This window comes from Cyprinus carpio, chromosome A6, assembly GCF_018340385.1.
Source record: "Cyprinus carpio isolate SPL01 chromosome A6, ASM1834038v1, whole genome shotgun sequence".
NCBI lineage: Eukaryota > Metazoa > Chordata > Actinopteri > Cypriniformes > Cyprinidae > Cyprinus > Cyprinus carpio.
The window spans coordinates 16,080,106-16,098,386 of NC_056577.1; the positions used below are offsets into that span (position 1 = coordinate 16,080,106).

Consider the following 18,281-nt stretch of genomic DNA (forward strand, 5'->3'; position numbering starts at 1 on the left):
CCTACCCGTACCACTCAAATTAGAAAACATTATTATAAGATAACCGATGTGAATCGGGCTAAAGTAAGGCTATAGTTTTGAACACTGGCTGGTTATGTACTTGCTCAAATGTTGATTTCGGATCATTTTTAACCAAAAAAAGTTACAGACTGCAGCTTTAAAGGCTGTCATTATAAAATTGACAAAATCTGAAACCTGAGACTTTGCTCAAAGCTTAATGCAAAGCGCTAATTATTTTACATTATTTTTCTCCAGCTATGTTATTTTTTTTATTATTTTTAATTTTTTATTACACAGCTTAATATATTTAAAAATGTTTTTTAAAATAGAATAAGGTACATTATATTTTACAAATCAAGAATTATTAATTTAAAAATATTCTTACATTTTTGTGGTGGTACCACAAAGGTTAAATTTAGATGTAAAACTTAAATTGTGATATTTTTTTCAGGCCTGGTAATGTTAATGAAAATTAATAAAGCTTAAAAAGTTCATGGAAATCCCAGAGCGAATATATTAAAATCACACCTCTTTGTTTACACAAGTATAGCAAACCTCCTCAGGGACAATGGGTCCAAATGGGCTTTAATTTACTTTCACATTAGCATTTTTCACCCTCTCTCAATTCTGCGTCTTAATTACTTTGCACTGACTTGAACACAGAGTAGGTGTTAATGTGTAAATGTGGGCAGTCAATGTTAATGCATTCATCTTTTTGGAATGACACGATTTTAATCGACTGACTACATTTTTGGGCTGAATAGATTTTGAGCTGTCAAAGTTTCAGTATATTTTCATAGTACAGTGAACTTTTTCTTGATTTCTCAAGATCAAGGATAACTATATTTTTTATGATATGACAATTTAAATTCAGTTTCACTTATTTAGCAATTTATGGACACATAGACATTGGAACAAAGCAGCTCTACAGGGTACCAGATCTAAACCCCCCTATAGGGGCGAAACAAGGGGACGAAATCTCCATAAGGATGAAGAAGAAACCTTTTGAGGATCAAAGTGTAGAGCTGGTAGAATATAACATCAGAAACCAGATCAGAGGTGCATCAGAAGTGTTGGGTTTTGAAGCTGAGCTCTTTAAGGTGTGAGAGAGCTTGGCTGTTTTTCATTCCTTCAGGTCTGCTGAACTGAACAACGATGTCTCTCATTCCTGTGTTTCTGGGGGCGTCCAGCTTGGAGCTAGCAGACAGCCACAGACCCTAACAGCAGTTTGTCCTCTGCTCACTGAAAGAGGGAGCATAGACACGCAGACAAAGGACAAAACTTGTGGAGATATGTAGAACAGTGATTGTCAGGGTAGAGAACAATGCATGCACAGAGGCACAACAAAATGTTCTAAATCTCAATTTCATAAATTAAATTTAGAGAATTAGATGACACAAATGCCTTGTAATGCACTACAACGATTATCTACAAATACATTAAAAAGTGTTACCAACATCAACTACACCTTGGATGATTGAAAATACAGTCAAGACTAGCACATTTGTTATTACATAAGATCAACTTATAAAATGTCAGATACAAGATAAAACTTTCCAAATCATACAACAAATAAACATTTTAAATTGGTCAATGACAGTTAGTTTTAAAAATCTATAGTATATTTGTCATTTTTTTCATAATACAAAAGCATTTGTAATGCACTAGCTATTAACCACAGTATTCATTAAAAAGTGTTACCAACATCAATTACACTTATGGTTAACAGACACAAGACCAGAGGATAACATTTCTCATAAAATAAGATCAACTTAATCTTATAAGAAAGTCAGATACTTTGATACATATAAATATAAACATTTTAGTTCAGACAAACATTCAGGTACATATTTTGAGATTGTTCTCAATGACAATCACTCTTGTAAATATTGTAAAATTGTAAGTGTACTAATTGTGAAGTAATACTTCTTGTAACATCCACCATTTGTATTTGATGAAGAATACATTTGGGCCACAAAAGAGGCAACACAGTAAGTAGGCATGTCAAGTTTTAAAAGGAAGAGAATGTGGTGTTTCAATATCCCAGTTTTAGAAAGTGAAGACAGAACTAATCTGTGGTGGACAGAAGTTTCACACCTAGAAAATCTTGTCAGAAATGGTCATTCTGTCAATCGTAGCAATGATGTATTGTCATGTTGCGCTCTTCAAACTCTCAATGTAGATTGGCTGTGGTCTGGTCTTTGATGCGGTTTCAAAACTGCTGCAGACGGATGCAATATGGCTCCAGGTTTAGATTTAAAGGGTTAGTTCACCCAAAAATGAAAATTATGTCATGAATGACTCACCCTCATGTCGTTCCAAACCCGTAAGACCTCCGATTTATCTTCGGAAAGATATTTTAGATTTAGTCCGAGAGCTTTCTGACCCTCCATTGAAAATGTATGTACGGTATACTGTCCATGTCCAGAAAAGTAATAAAAACATCTTCAATAATAAAAACATCTTCAAAGTAGTCCATGTGACATCAGAGGGTCAGTTAGAATTTGTTGAAGCATTGAAAATACATTGAGTCATTAATGATATAATTTTAGTCTGATTCATAATTTTTGGGTGAACTAACCCTTTAAGGGGAAAAAAAACAAACACATTTCAGGAGTTTAGAAAGCATCAAGACATCATTAAAAGAATAACTGTCCATGTAAAACATATCGGGACATTATTATTATTGTAAAAGTGAACTGAATCACAGAGAAAATTCAGCATTATAACAAATTATAAGCTCTGAGAATAAAAATAATGTCTAGAGACAGCTTTTAGGGCTGTTGGGGAGCATATGGATGACTTATTTCACTCACCAATTTTTTTCTTTAATAAATATATTATGTTTTATAGTCCTCAAAAAAAAAAAAAGATAATTTGAAAGAATAATTCTACCCCATCAATTTAGAATAAAACTGTCCCCCAGACCACCAGTTTTTAAAATAAATATCCATATTAAAATATGGGATTTTTAATGGTATGTTGCATGGTTTCAAAACATCCTTCTCCTCAGAATGGGAACACACTTTTGTTTATGACCTCTGATTTCATTTCCATTTTTGTTGGAAAGTCACACAACAAATGTCCGGCTTCCCTCTATTATTCTCCAATCATCCGTATTTTTGTCTCTGAAGCACTTTGTCTTGTGAGCCCTTTCCCCTAAGCAGTTAAATAAAGAAACAACATGGCTGCCCAATAAGAGCTGTAATCTTTTGGCCGTCTTCCAGACTTTGGCTGGCTGGTGCTTGTTGTTCCTCTGTTCACTCTGTGAAGGAAAAAGTGAGTATGAGTGATCTCAGACATTGGTGAGGGATGGAGGCGTGATGCCGTTGGTTAGACAGGCAACAAACTCCGTTCCGCTGGGAGGAAGAGGAGGCAGTGGAGGAGGATGGAGTACTGAAGACACACATGTGACTGTTAACCTCTTTATCTGTGATTTTAAAACCTTTCATTCTTGATCTCAAAATGGCTGTTCCTATTAGAGCACATCAAAGTGCAGTTTGCTTGCGCAACAAGCTGACGTCAAGGGTTATGTGAGCCCGATAGAGCCTGCAGAAAGGAAAAAACAAATTTAAAGGTCGTCCGAGTCCTGAATGCTCACTAAGGCTTCTTTTATTTGATCAAGAAGTAAAAAAGTAATACTGGGAAATATTCAAATAATTTAAAAGATCTGTTTTCTGAGTCAGATTTAGAATCTGTCTTTACATAACACTCTGTTTACCTGAATACATACATGTGCCAATGTCTGAAGAGAGGAATCTCTCTCTCTCACACACACACACATACATGCACACACACACTATAATAGCTTCCAGATGTTTTTTTCTGATCACTATCGCAGTGCGGTTGTCGTGTTGGAGCTGAAATGTGAATGATATGTGTCTCTGGACAGAGAGAGAAAGAGAGACCTGCAGGAAAGCTTTCTCAAGCTCTTCTCATGGGAGATCACATCCTCAGGAAAAGAGTTTGTGCGTTTACATGTGTCACTCAGTGTGGTTGAGGAATGTGAGCATTAAAGCTGCCATTTGTCAAAAAAATCCTTGCATTTGGCAATCAGTCAGACACCTCTAAGCACTGTTGGCTATATATTCAGGCAGGGTCAGGGTCAGGGTTTGTGACGTACATGTCAGACACATTTACTGATATGACGACAGCCCTCGTGGCCTTGTGGGAAGTGTCCGTCGGGGTAATTTATGTGTTGGGGCAAGATTAGTTGCACGTGTGCAATTATTTATTTATAACATTAAATTATATGTGTAAAAGCCTTTTATAAGCGTGACATGCAAGTTAATGCTTATAACACATGATAATTTTATATTTAAAGTGAAATTTAATACCAAATTAACTTTAAAATAGGGAAAAATTAACTTTAATCAGAGGCAGCTGCAACAGAAATATCCCCAAACAAATAAAAGTGACATTATTTATAATGGTTTATGTAACTATTGTTTGCAATTGTTAAAAAATTATAAATAAAATATCTAATCATTTAGACCTGACTTTTAATCATGGGTATAATTACTCATGTGATCCCTAGAAATTGAAAACAAAAATCCATTTAATAAAGGCATCAGTATCAGTATTGACATTAGTCTTCATTAATACCGCCTTTATGTTTTTTCCACATTAATTTGGAGATTTAAAAATATCACGATTACAAATTTTAAGGTTACAATTAATTACAAAAACCTGTGTGATTTAATGAATAAGCGCTTGAATAATATATTAAAATTAGAGCATGGGTTTAAAGGGATACTCCACCCCAAAATGAAAATTTTGTCATTAATGACTTTAACCCCATGTCGTTCCAAACCCGTAAAAGCTTCATTCGTCTTCGGAACACAATTTAAGATATTTTGGATGAAAACCGGGAGGCTTGAGACTGTCCCATAGACTGTAAAATACACTGTCAAGGTCCAGAAAAGTATGAAAGACATCGTCAGAATAGTCCATCTGCCATCAGTGGTTCAACCACAACGTTATGAAGCGACAAGAAAACTTTTTGTACGCGAAGAAAGCAAAAATAATGACTTTATTCAACAATTCGTCTCCTCTGTGTCTCTCCGCATCAACCTTAGTGCCAATTTCGAGAATATCCGCTGAACTCAAGCAGTGTATGCTCTTCTGTGTCAGCCGCGCCACAAGTATACGTTTTCTACGTGCAGCATGGCTGTAACAGAAGAGCGTACGCTCTTTTCATCCAAAATATCTTAAATTGTGTTCTGAAGACGAAAAAGCCTTAACGGGTTTGGAACGACATGGGGGTAAGTGATTAATGACAATTTTCATTTTGGGGTGGAGTATCCCTTTATGTTGACCAATCAAAGTTTGGAAAATCCTCCCAGTTTCATTCCTTTTCAGTCTGAAATGAGCCAACACTTACTTTACTACTAGTTTTAATTTTTACAAATTCAATGTTAATATTGCTCAAAATCCACTGATCCACAAATGTCAAACTTTTTGTTATTATTACTAAAATGAACGTTTGAGTTTGCTAAAATTATTTCTTTAGTAATAATGATTTGCTCTTTCTTTTTGGTTAGATCAACTTAGTCCGGATAATAATATGAGTAGATAATTACATAATAATATATTTTTTTTTTATTCAATTATCAGAATAGTTTTTATGTGACACAGTTTAAATGAAATTGAATGAAAACTTTCCCCACTGTATCTTTTTTCTTTGAGACTCATTGGAGACACACTGGCTTTACTGTCTGAGTCTGCTCATCTTTAGCGGCTGATGGTCCTTTGGTTTCTCTTGGCAGGAGAGACATAAGCATAGCTGTAGGGACCTCTGTCTGCAAGTTCAGCACAACACACACACACACACAAACACACACACACACACACACACACACACACACACACACACACACACACACACACACACACACACACTCACCCTCATGGGTCCTTCATCTACTAGATTTGGTTGCTGATTACCTCTGAGCTCAAGAGAAACATTCTTCATTCATCCTCCCCTGTGATCTTGCTGCCATTTGGCATGTCTGTGTTTAAAGTTGACCTTCAGCTGGAAGGTGCACATCTTATTAAAGCACAACCTAAACATGAATGTGAATCTAATGACCTGCGGTGAATTAGACCAGACAAGTCTTGAACTGCACCTTGAACCTTTCGGCCATCATTTCACTGTAAGTGCCAAGAGGGTCATGTTTAACATTCATCACCAGTGGCTGAACAGTATCATTAGGTGCTGTTATCTTCACACAGCGCTTGTGTTTTTCTCCTCATTATTCCATGATCTCTTTCTGTGTTGTGTTTCAAGGTCATGGCTCAGAGCGTGTGCCTGTTCCGATTCTACGGTACAAACATATCACCACTTGTTTCTGTGGTAACAGCCCGCTGACCTCCTCGAATGTGGGCCAATTAGAGGAGTCTCTGACATAGGAGGGAACTACCGTGTAAAGCCTTTTTGCTTTCTGAAAGTGATTAAGAGGATAAATCGTCCATTTAGGGAAAGAGAGAGAAGATTATAGAGACTGTAGAGGCTGTTGAAAAGGATAGATGGGTAGGAGTCTTGGTAATGAGCAGAAAGTATATTATAGTATAAAGCTTACAGTACTTTCTGGTACACTGTAAACTTTTTTCTCATTACCAAGACAATAATAATTCTAATAATCCAGAAATTCAATACTATAGCTTTAATTTTTTTTTTTTAGGAATTACTACTACTACTACTAATACATATTTATGTAATTTTATGATTATGTAATAACTCTTTTGTGCTCATCAAAGCTGCATTTATATATATATATATATATATATATATATAAAAAAAATGTATTACTTTAATGCAGTCAAATCGAACTATAACCCAATTCCACCATATAAAGTTTGAATTATTTTGTATTATATCTGTCATGTTCTGAGCTGAAAAATCATAATCATAACTGGCTTGCACAAAGTCATATGGGATGCTTTGAGCTCTTGACTTGAATTACTATAAAAGAGTTCTTTGTAAAAATCTTAATGCAGATTAATGAGGCAGAATGTGTGTTTATTCATGTTTTGTATTATTTGCAGGTCCATTTTCTAGGAGCCCTTGTGAACTTTTGCCAGTTGGGGTGGGTCACCCAGTTCAGGCCATGTTAAAGAGTTTTACCGCCCTATCAGGCTGCGCTAGCCGAGGAACCACCGGCCTCCCTCAGGAGGTGCACATCATCAACCTACGAAAAGGCAATGCACAAGGAGACAGAGAGAAACCAGCTCAGGTGAGATTCCTTCACTACTAGACCTTTACCAGCACCTCAAATACAGCAAAGGCTCCTTATGTGCACTGCAAAGCCTAAATGCATCCAGTAGCTTGTCTCAGTCAATTAAGCATTAGAACATGAAGTTGATGCATAATCAAGAATAATAGCTTGACTTCAGATGTTCTCATGCTTTCATGCTGCAGTTTTGCAAAGTAAATAAAAATGTGAATCAGAGAAGCTCCAAAACATCATTTTAAAGATAAGTTTCAGTATTAATTTATTTAAGGAATAATACAGTAAAACAGTTATACAGTTGTTCCTGTGATGGCAAGGCAGGCTCCATCAAGATTTGGTTCTCTTTACCAGATTCAATGTAGTTACAGTATAATTTGTATTTGGTTGGAAACAATTTTGAATTTGAAATAGTCTTTAGATTGTTGCTTCACATATATTTTTAAAAGTACTGTAACTTTAGCAGTTATTTCCTTCAGTATTTCCATGCAGCCTTAAACACAGACCAGCAGAAATGTTGTTGGACAAAATGGGTGCTGTGAACCCCGTCTGTGCACTATTTTAGATTGTTCAAATAGCAATTTCACTGTTGTGAAACATCAAGCCACTAAAACCTGGAAATGAAGAGTTGTATAAATGGCTTCTTGGCAGAGCTGATTCTTGCAGGTTTAACTTGCAATGATGAAATGGGTTTGAACTTGGCTGAGGTGTGATGAGTTGGCTGGGTTGTTAGTTCTCTTGTTAGTTGTTGGGGGTGATGTAGAAACAGCGTGGGGTGTGTCCACAGGGTTTGCATATGAATTGTAATTGCTGGAAGGACTATTTGGCTGAGAGCAGTGCAGACTCTAAATGTTTGCAATGAGATGGTGCAATCTTTTGTTTGCATTGTCATTTCTGTAAGTAGAGCCTTTTCCTCAAGTACATGCACAAAAACACACTCTGGTTTCAGAAAATAATGAGATAAGATAATGATATGAAACTTTTTTACCCAAGTTGTACTTTATTCTAGTCTCATTAGTAACCAGTGAATATAGAAAGAAAATATGTACTTGGAAAATGATTGGCCTTCAAGTTTTCAGCCCTCACACATCCCAAGAAAAACACCATTGGGCCTCAGGAAAGTTGAGGTAAGTTTTGGAGCCTCTGTCTGGACTTTTGTGAGCATAAAGGGAGTCCGAAAGAGGGAGTGAGAAGGGCCAAAAGAAGAAAGGAAGATAGAAAGAGTGCAAATGGGCGCAGTTGTCAGGCACTATCAGCCACGCGGATCGAGAAAGGCTCTTTCTCCTTTCTGAACTCTGTGTGGCTTGGACTCACAGCTCTATTGAAATACAATATCAGTCCCTGCCGACACAGACAATGACGGCTTTAAACCGCCTTGCTATCACTGTTTTTTGCATCAGGGAGCAAGTATCACTCAGCTGGGTCGGCGCAGACAAAAAGCTCTCTTCTTCGTCTCTGCCAGGGTTCAAAGCCCTCTCGGATTTTACTCTGTGGTGCTCCATTAGACTGGCGCTCATAGCCATACCACATACTGTGTGCCCTCATGCATTGTAATCAGGATCGCTGCGAACGGTTGTTGTTTTCTCCACCCTGACAGACAGGAAGCAGCAGAAAAGCTCAAAACATCCGTGCCAGAGAGATCAGATTGTTGTTGGTGGCTTCAGTATGTGAAACAAAAGCCTGAGGAATGTTATCTGACATATCTCAGAAGAGTAAGCAGCATGGGGAGAGAGAGAGAGAGAGCAGCATGAGGAATGATGTTATCTGACATATCTCAGAAGAGTAAGCAGCATGGGGAGAGAGAGAGAGAGAGAGAGAGAGAGAGAGAGAGAGAGAGAGAGCTTCTTTTGTTTGCAAGTTGTCAATCCCAGTCATTTGCAAACAAAAGATTTATGTGTTTGATAAACTTAAATGCTTTTATAAGCATAATTCACTCCATTCATCAGCCAGCTGCTTGAAATTCACTACAGTCCACAATCTCAGGCTCAATTTGTGTCTCAAAGAAGTCATTAAGTTGTTATTTTTATGTATCTAGTGTTTAAAATTAAGAGCAATGAAGAGGAAATAACATAAAACTACTTGCCAGTAGCTTTATTACGAGCTACTTTAACGTTTATCTCAAGAACTCCATGTGGTGATACATACTGTATTTGGATTATTAATCAAATCAAGTCACTGAAAAGAGACTGTACTTTTGTGTACCTGGTTTAGGTGGTCTCATAGCCTGGAAAAGTTACTTAAGTCTAGTCACATTTTTTTTGTAGCTTAACAATTATGTAGTTAAAAAAAAGAATTATTTGAAAGAAATTAATACTTTTTTATTTTAATTTAATCAACAGTAAAGGCATTGCTATATAAAATTGTATTTGAGATATATGATGTTTTTTTAATAGAAAGCAGTTATTTTAAATTACAATAATATTTAATAATATTACAGGTTTGATCAAATAAATTCAGCCATGGTCAGCATAAGAAACTTCTTTTAAAATCTTGGATTGATAGCATGACTCCTCTGTACATGAGCACCATGAGCCACTGGTCATGCTTTTGGATCCTGTCCTCTACAGTAAATGTGCTTCGTCAGGACTTTGCAATGGCCTGAAACCATGTGCTGGAGATGTGTGAAAATCAACATGTCTCAACCAGCCAGCAGGATTCCAGCAGCCTATGGCTGAAAGCGAATCAGAACTCTGGCAGTGATGAATGAGACATGTCATTTTCTGCTATGCTATAATGCCATTAACCTTTTGTTGTTGTTAGGAAATGGCTAAAGAGCTCAATTCCCTATGATGCCATTGAAGTGTGTTTGTATCAGTATCTTGGTAAAAAAAAAAAAATGTACTATTTGCACATATCTGGCTAACAATTGAATGGAGGCCAAGACTGTGTTTACTCAGCACATACTAGGCCCTTGTTGGAGTTCTGACTGCAGTATGTCTTGGTTAGTTTTTCCTATGCAAATTTATTATACAAATTTTTCTTAATTTTGTGGAAGAAAGAGCAGAATATGTATAACATGAATAATACAAAGCAAAAGCCATTAGCTTTCCAAGTACAAATGCTAAAAAAATAACATTACAAGTTTCCATGTAGTTCCCTTAAAATATGTAATAAGCTGGTGGAAATGTCATTTTTGCGCCACTAGTAGCACCACACGGAATTGCAAATATAGAAAGACAGTTTAACCTACATGTATTAAGAAAATGCTTACTTAAAGTTATTTCTGCACATCAAACTGGAGAAAGTATTTTAACATCCAAAAAAAATGACACGCTTTGCTTTTAAAAACTGCAGCAAACTTAAGTCGCATGCACTTCATGGCATTGTGCATATGAGTGGATTTTAAGATACCTCTTAAGCATTATATGAGGTTTTGTCTACACACAGGAAGATACGACCATTCCTTTTACTGCATTCCAAGCCGCAGATATTTCAAAGACCGCTCCAGATAGTCTGCTCAGTGATTGGAAGGGAAGATTATGGATGCACTGAACAAAAGAATCATGACAGCTGCTGATGTACACACATCCGACCTAGGGATCCTTACTGTCTAAGGGACTAAGGATCAGAATATAATCTCACACGCACATTTGGAAACTGCAGGACCAAGATGTTGACGCACTTGCACAAAATCTGATGTTCATCTGGGTATATAATTTTGCATGCACATTTTCCCAATTTTTATATTTAGATTACCTTTGCTTTTATCTAACTGTGTCTTTAAAAACATTGTTACCATAATATAATACCAGGTTAGCGTTTTCATAATTTATAAACCTGAAAAATAAATAAATAAATAAATAGAAATATTAAAAAAATATATTAAACATGTTAAAGGCGCATAACAAAATTACTAAAAAAACAAACAAAAAAACAAATTCTAAAAATAAAAGCCAATTCAAAATATTAATATAATAATATATAAATAAAACTAAAATTAAATTGGTTATGACCGATATTAATATTTACACTATTTATATACTAAAACACTAAAAACAAAAATCAACCATTTTGAATGTTAGAAATAAATGTATCTATCAAAGCATAAGAATGTTTATGTAAGATTGATATTCATTTCATTTAGCAAAACAACACACATCAGACAGTTTTTTTTTTTTTTTTTTTTTTCAGTTTTCAGTTAAAGGGCATATTGCAGGTTAGAAACCCCAGTGAGTCGATGTATAGAAAAATAATGTAGGAACTAGTTTATTTACACCACAGATACAATTATGAGCCTGCTATGCAGCCAAGAGAGCAGGGACAGGCCAGGATTAGACAGAACAGCGGTCAGAGGGGACAGATTGAGTTGTGCTGCGAGGAGAACAGGGCAGGTGTCTTGGTGAGAGACCAGTGTTAGCTTACAGATATACACATGTTAGCTAACGATATGTAATCAGGCAATAGCAAAGCTAGTATTGGTTATCTATGAGTATTGATATTTACCAATAACAGAAACTAATAAGTGTTGATCAGGCGTGTTACACTCGTTAATATCCAATACTAACGTTACGTGATATAGCGGTCTCTCATCACCGCAGGAGAGAGAGAGGGAGATAAAGACATTTTTGATTCATTATGTGCTTGTGTGGGAAAAGCGAGGCTGCTGAGGAAAGTCAGTGCTGCAGGGAGTTACATACTGGGCCTTAGTGGAGAATGTGAACACCCACCCCACCCACACTCACACACACACTCACACACACATTTGATGTGCAGTGTCTGACTCTGCACCCAGGCTTTGAGACTTGCTGTCTGAACACATATGTGCTACAGATAGCCTATATCCACTTCAGACAGGAGCATGGACCTCTCCAGGCCAGCAGACATGAGTACGTTTAGGCCAGAGATAAATTATTACTCTGAGCTAAATACTTGTATGTATAAATAAATAGATTTGAATATTAAAACAATCTGAATACTTTTGTTTCTCAATTACAGATTGCCTATATTTAAGTCAAAACTACCTGTAAGTAACACTTTTGATACCAACACAATCAATATTGATGGTATAACTCAATCAATATTGACAGCATACAGGCAAATTGTCCGCTGGGCCTATGGCATTCTGGGCAGGCACATTCACTTACCTGCATGTGCTGTGTCAGCTCTGAGTCTCACTCACTTCTTGCATTGATATCCCATGTTGAACTGCAGCATATCTTCGGGATGATAACCCTTCTGTGTAAAGTGATCACTAAGATCCAAACTACTGCATTTTTCGAAGCAGGTGCATTAGTGAAGTCCCGTCTCTTCACCCGCACAAACACACCCAGGTCCGAAAGATACCATTCTATTTCTTGCTAGGAAACCTGTGGACTCAATGTCCTGACAGGCTGGAGACTGTGCAGCCTCCACAAACACAATAATTTACCATGACGATGATAAATTGAAATAAAAATAACTACCGAAAACACACCGACTCACACCCGCTCAAAGCAGAGCCCAACATACGACTCCCTCATGTGACATTTTTGAGAACTGTCAAGGAAACGGTCACTTTTTCTTCTAAATTTGTGCCCTCATGTCTTGTAAAACATTTTCAAATCCTGCAGTAACGGTTCATATGGTATTTTCATTCAAGGTTATATAGTCATTTGGAAAAGATTTTTAACCTGCAATATGCACTTTAATTGCTAGGGCATTTCTAATAGTCTATGTGATATAACTTATCTTGTTTTAAGGATGATTATGATGGAAGACAAACATATGAAAAAGATTAGGAAAGTTTTATATGTTTATTTTTTTTTCACTGTAGCCGTGTGTCCAAAGTGAACTTTGTGGTCGGATGTTTCCATTAAAAATCATGACTCCAGTTACTGGTTTCGAATTCAGCTTGTGTGACTCAGAAACCAGTAAACAATAATGTCCCAAAGGTCCGTAGGGTCATTCTAACGGTGCAATTCAAAGAAGGCACTTATTAACTTAATATATGCTTTTCACCCTGGTCGAAGTTCATGTTTTTGTCCATTGTGGTCCTCTGTAAGATAAAAGAAAAAGCATTGTTTTGCTAATCACAGAGACTGCTGAGTCCAGGCAATTTTTCCTTCCTGTGGGACTTTAGAAGTGTTCTAATGTCATGCAAGAGTATTTGTCCTTGACACGTTTTTGCGGCCGAGAGCACCACATTTCTTATGGTTTACATATGAACCCCTCTGGACTATTTGTTTTGGACTGCGTCCAGATGTTCTCCATTTCTCTGTGGGGACATGTGCTTGGCGTGTACAGTATTCGTTGGCTTGCTTCACTGTGCTAATGAAGGAGTGCTGGGTTACCCGGCACGCCAAAACTTTCCTCACCAGTTATATTTAAGAGATTTAATGTATTGGCGAAACTGGACTCTGTCCTGACACCTAGCTCAGTGTCTCTCAGGCCTTGTTCACCTGTGTGGTCCCTGGCTGGGTGGTAGGAGGACAGATAAATCTGTCTGTCCGTGACTCCTTGGCGTCAACAGAGGATGTTTGGAAGGGACTGAGGCCGGTTTGTGGGGTCACGGATGTGGGAGAGAGAGTTTGGCATTATTTTTATTTTTTTTTCACTTAAATGGAGAAAGATAAGCACCCAAGGACATCTGGCTGAATCACATTGAGCCTTGACATTAACAACCACCTACTTGGGGCACTGGCACAGATGTGGCCTTTTGGATTCACACACCCACATTTAAATGGACAACCAAACCAAACTGCCTTCTCTCTTTTTTTTGCAGATAAACACCCGTTCACACACACACACACACACACACACACACACACACACACACACACACACACACACACACACCGTCCTTCAGTTCTAATCCAGCATGGAGACTGTGGCAGGGTCGTGTTTCATGTGCCCAGGCGCCACCGGCCTTCAACAACAGATGGATCAGATCCTCCAAGATATAAACAATTCAGCCAAGCCCTGATTTACTGCTCCCAAACACATTGTTGAAAACCTAGAGGTGCGATAGGGTTACTGGCCATCCCGGTTCCGCCAACTAGCGGGACTTGTCCATAAATGTGCTATGAACCATTATAGGATGTGCTCTGCTTTGCAAAGATAATTAACTGAACTGATAACTGATGAAGACTGAAACACATGGTAAGAGTCATTAGAAGATATACAAAGAATTTACAGTAAGTGATAACTGTGATAAACCACAACTTACTGCTATAATTATGGGTTCTATGTCTATTTTTATAATTGTGCCTCTGAGTTCAGAGACTGGGCAAACACGCACCCTGTCTTCCTCGCATCCTCCTGTAAGAAATATCGGTATCACTTGCCCTTCATATTGTGTGAAATTTGCAAGCTGTTAGTCATGCATCCTCTTGGAATGTAAGTCAGGGCATAGAGTTTATAAATTCATCTCGTTTTGTCTGAAGTGGCCATTCTCCTGTTTGTTTTGGAATGGGTCTTGGATGCTTGTTTGTAGAGTCAGCATGAATGCAGCTGGTCAGTCAGCAATTACGGAAAGGTTAGTCTCCAAATGCTCCAAATCCTTCCCGTCCCCTCACAGGCTCAACCCTGTCAGATAGAGGTGTAGACATTTGCTCTGAATTGTGAGCAAGAGTGTTTTGGGGTCATGATCAAAACTCAAGTACATAGTAATTGTACTTTATTGCTGTGTTTAAGTATTATTTTGGGGAGTTTGTTGCAACTAAGTGCTTGAAGTTTTAATTTACAGTAAATAGTAACTTCACACTGTAATTTATAGTCAATGTAATAAAAAAGGCAGCTGCAGTTGCCAAAACTTTACTGTAAAAATAGGTATCAACATCTTAGGTTTTAAGGGACTGAACTCAAATTTGCAATAATTAAACAAATTAACATAAAATGTAACATAAAACCCAAATGAGCATAAATGATAGCAATAACTAAAAAGAAATGCTTATGCAAAATACCATCAAATATGAAGTTTCATGCAGGGAATTCAGTTTACATTTTATATTTTATTACAGTGTACTTTATATATTTTTCTACTATTGTATAATTTAATTTCAGTCCAAATGTAAAAGTTTGTGCTGCACATTTTAGCACAGATTATTTGTTGTTACAATGTAATAGTGGAAAGCGCAAACCGTTTTGGAAAGGGTTAGCACTTTTGCTTGAGATATGTTGAGCCCTGGTGCACATATGGGTGATGCAGGTTTGAGTCCTGCCTGCAACATATCCAATCCCATTTCTTCTCATTCCCAAATATGTTCCTGTGGCTTTGTGATACTATCTGTAAAAACAGGTTGGAGTTTCTTTATTTCTTATTAAAACCTGAAGTTTAGTCAGGACAAATTAAAAGCTTCTACAGGGTGTTTAATTCTAAAATGTAATTCTCTCCCTGTTTTCTCTAGTGAATAGTTGTGTAAAATTAAATGATGTCTGTTTTGGCACAAAAACCTTGACTAAATCTAAAAAAGGACCTCGGGGAAAAAAATAAAATGATGAAAAAGTATGTTATGAATAATTGTTTATTGCACATAAACAAATAGAAATCCATTAACACTCAGACAGCAGCTGCAAGGTGTCAGTGCTGCCCTCTTATTCACACTGAACTAACATCCTTGTGTAAAATCCTTCCCAAGCACAGCCTCCCTCCTTCTGTTCCCCTCACACATACACACATTTCCATTTTACTGCACAAATCAGAAGGAGCTGTTTCCTGTCCCTCTCTCTTTTCCCAGTGCCAGTGTGATGTACAGTGTTACAGCAGACGGCCCAGGCTGTGTTTTCCTCTCAGTAACAGAGAGAAATGCACAGCTGCATTTTGCTCTGTAACAGCCGTGGCACTGGTTCAGACTGCACCACAGCGCTGGCTAATTAAGTGAAACTGAACACTTAGCAGTGACTGTGCATAATGCTTTTACTTTCTCATCACTCTCTCTGAAAATATAACTACTTCCTTTCGCTTCAGTGACTTTATACATATATACTGTACACCCACACACACACACACACACACATATATATATATATATTTATATTTATGCAGGTATATATATATATATATATATATATATATATATATATATATATATATATATATATATATATATATATTTATATATATATATTTATGCAGGTATGCATGGACATATAGGTTCTGAGTCCTGTCCAAGTATATTTTTGTGTCTCCATGCTAGATTCCTGTCAAAAGAGGCTAAAGTGTAAAAATAACTCTAGAGACCCCAAGAAAGTGTTTGACCAACTCAGTTCTTTCCTGTGTTGAAGTATTTCCTATTGAAACAGGAAGTCGTCAGGACATATCAAAGGCCTTGTGCTTTTTTTAAACAGCCAATAGCTTTCAGTTTACGTCAATTCAGCAAAATTCAGCAGTGATCAACATATTTGGAAGCTTTTAATTGAATAATTTCTTCCATTTAGTGGTAAGATGATGATTTGTCAGATGATCTCAGATTATGTTAACGGTAAATATAAAATAAATAATGTTATCGGAGCAATGTTTTGTATGTATTCATATTTAAATGAAATAGCATTGCCTTGTGGCCATATACAATTGTATTACATTGACCATTATGTTACTTTTTAATGGTCAATGCCGATTAAAAAAAACAAAAAAACAAACGGTGGCCAGTGGCTGATATTTTCCTGCAAATAGAAATATTGCGTTTTAAATGTTTATACCAGCTAGTAGATTATTATTATTTTTTTTAGAGAGATTTTAAGTGTCAGTTTTAACTAGCAAATAGCTGGCTTTAAATATAACAGACATGAACTAAAATTTCATGGGGTCTTTATAGTGGAATGCTTCAGTTACAACTCATTGGCTTTTCTGAGAATATAGGTTGGGATGACGTTAGACGATGCAGTGGAATGTTCTTTTGGCAGAGCAGTAAGATTCTGACTCATTAAGGAGTCTTCTTTCTGCGCTTTTGATAAAGAACTAGGTCTGTGGCCATCCCTGCAGCCCTGTACATCAAGACAGCTTTTCCTTCACAGCGAGAGATGAGAAATAAGAGACATTTCCGTGGATCTCGCTGTCCTTATCCAAAGAGTTCAAGGAGGCGGATTCTCTCCACTTCAAACACAGTTGCACTGAAAGCCTTGCTACAGACAGCAAACCAGCCCAAGTCAGAGAGGCCCTTTCAAGCCTGCAGTCTGCTCCCTCCATCACTGCCACCTCCACAAAGGCCTGGCTGGAAGGTGGTAGTCTGATACTCCTGCGGCAGAGAATGGCTCTGTTTTGACACAGGCCGCTTGGCTGGTAATCCTTTAGTTCCAGGTTAACTCTCTCTCCTTCATCTCAATGAACAAAACTGCAATGATCTCATCAGTCTCTGCAGTGACCTATGGATCAAAGTGCCAGAACCCTTCTCTCTGCCTGCAAGCCTGCATGTGTGTGTGTGTGTATGGTTGGAGCGTCTCAAAGAGAGGGGAAACAAAGCGTTCATTCTGTGGCAGTAGATGTGATAAGGCCAGTAAGTAGTGGGGACAAGAGTGTGTGTTCTGGAGAGGAACTCTGCAGTCCGATAAGAGAAGAATTACTCTATGGCACATTTACACTAGATTAGATGCACTACTCAGAATGTGAATAAATATACCAGCTGAAGGAGATTGGAGCAGTGGTTCTCAGCTGGTTGTACTTCAGGATGCAAATTTGGTTGCAAATTTAACCCGTACACTACTGTTTTTGATGGGTTTTTGAAAAAGAACTCTCTTATGCTCATGAAGGCTGCATTATGATCAAAAAAGCATTTTTTGGTACTTGACCCACCAGTTTCGAACTTAAATAAAGAAAGCTAGTGAGGGCAAAAAAGCCAAAATATTGATAGAGTCAAAAAAGATAAGAGTAACTAAAGAGCTTAAATGATTGTGCAGATGAATACATATCAGTAATGCAAACATTTAGACAAATATGGACCAGAGTTATCTAAAATTATATTAACATGGTAACAGGTGAAATCCTGTGCTACATGTGCTATTAGTTGTGGTCTAATCTCTGTAAACCAGAACCAGAATACTTTTGGCATCCGGTACAGTGCAGAGCCATGGGAGTTATCCAATGTTTACAGGGTGTGGCATTTCCCTTGTCAAAACTGGCTGTGTCATAAAAATAACCAC

General features: G+C 37.2%; 1 protein-coding gene across 3 annotated transcripts in view; it reads left to right on the forward strand.

Moving 5' to 3' along the window:
* Window positions 1-18,281, forward strand: part of tgfbr3 (transforming growth factor, beta receptor III) — a 102,956-nt gene that overhangs the window by 31,445 nt on the left and 53,230 nt on the right. For all 3 annotated transcript variants that reach the window (XM_042758200.1, XM_042758201.1, XM_042758199.1), the window contains one exon: window positions 7,048-7,235. In XM_042758200.1, the coding sequence (XP_042614134.1) occupies window positions 7,048-7,235 (188 nt within the window). The remainder of the gene's footprint in view (window positions 1-7,047; window positions 7,236-18,281) is intronic.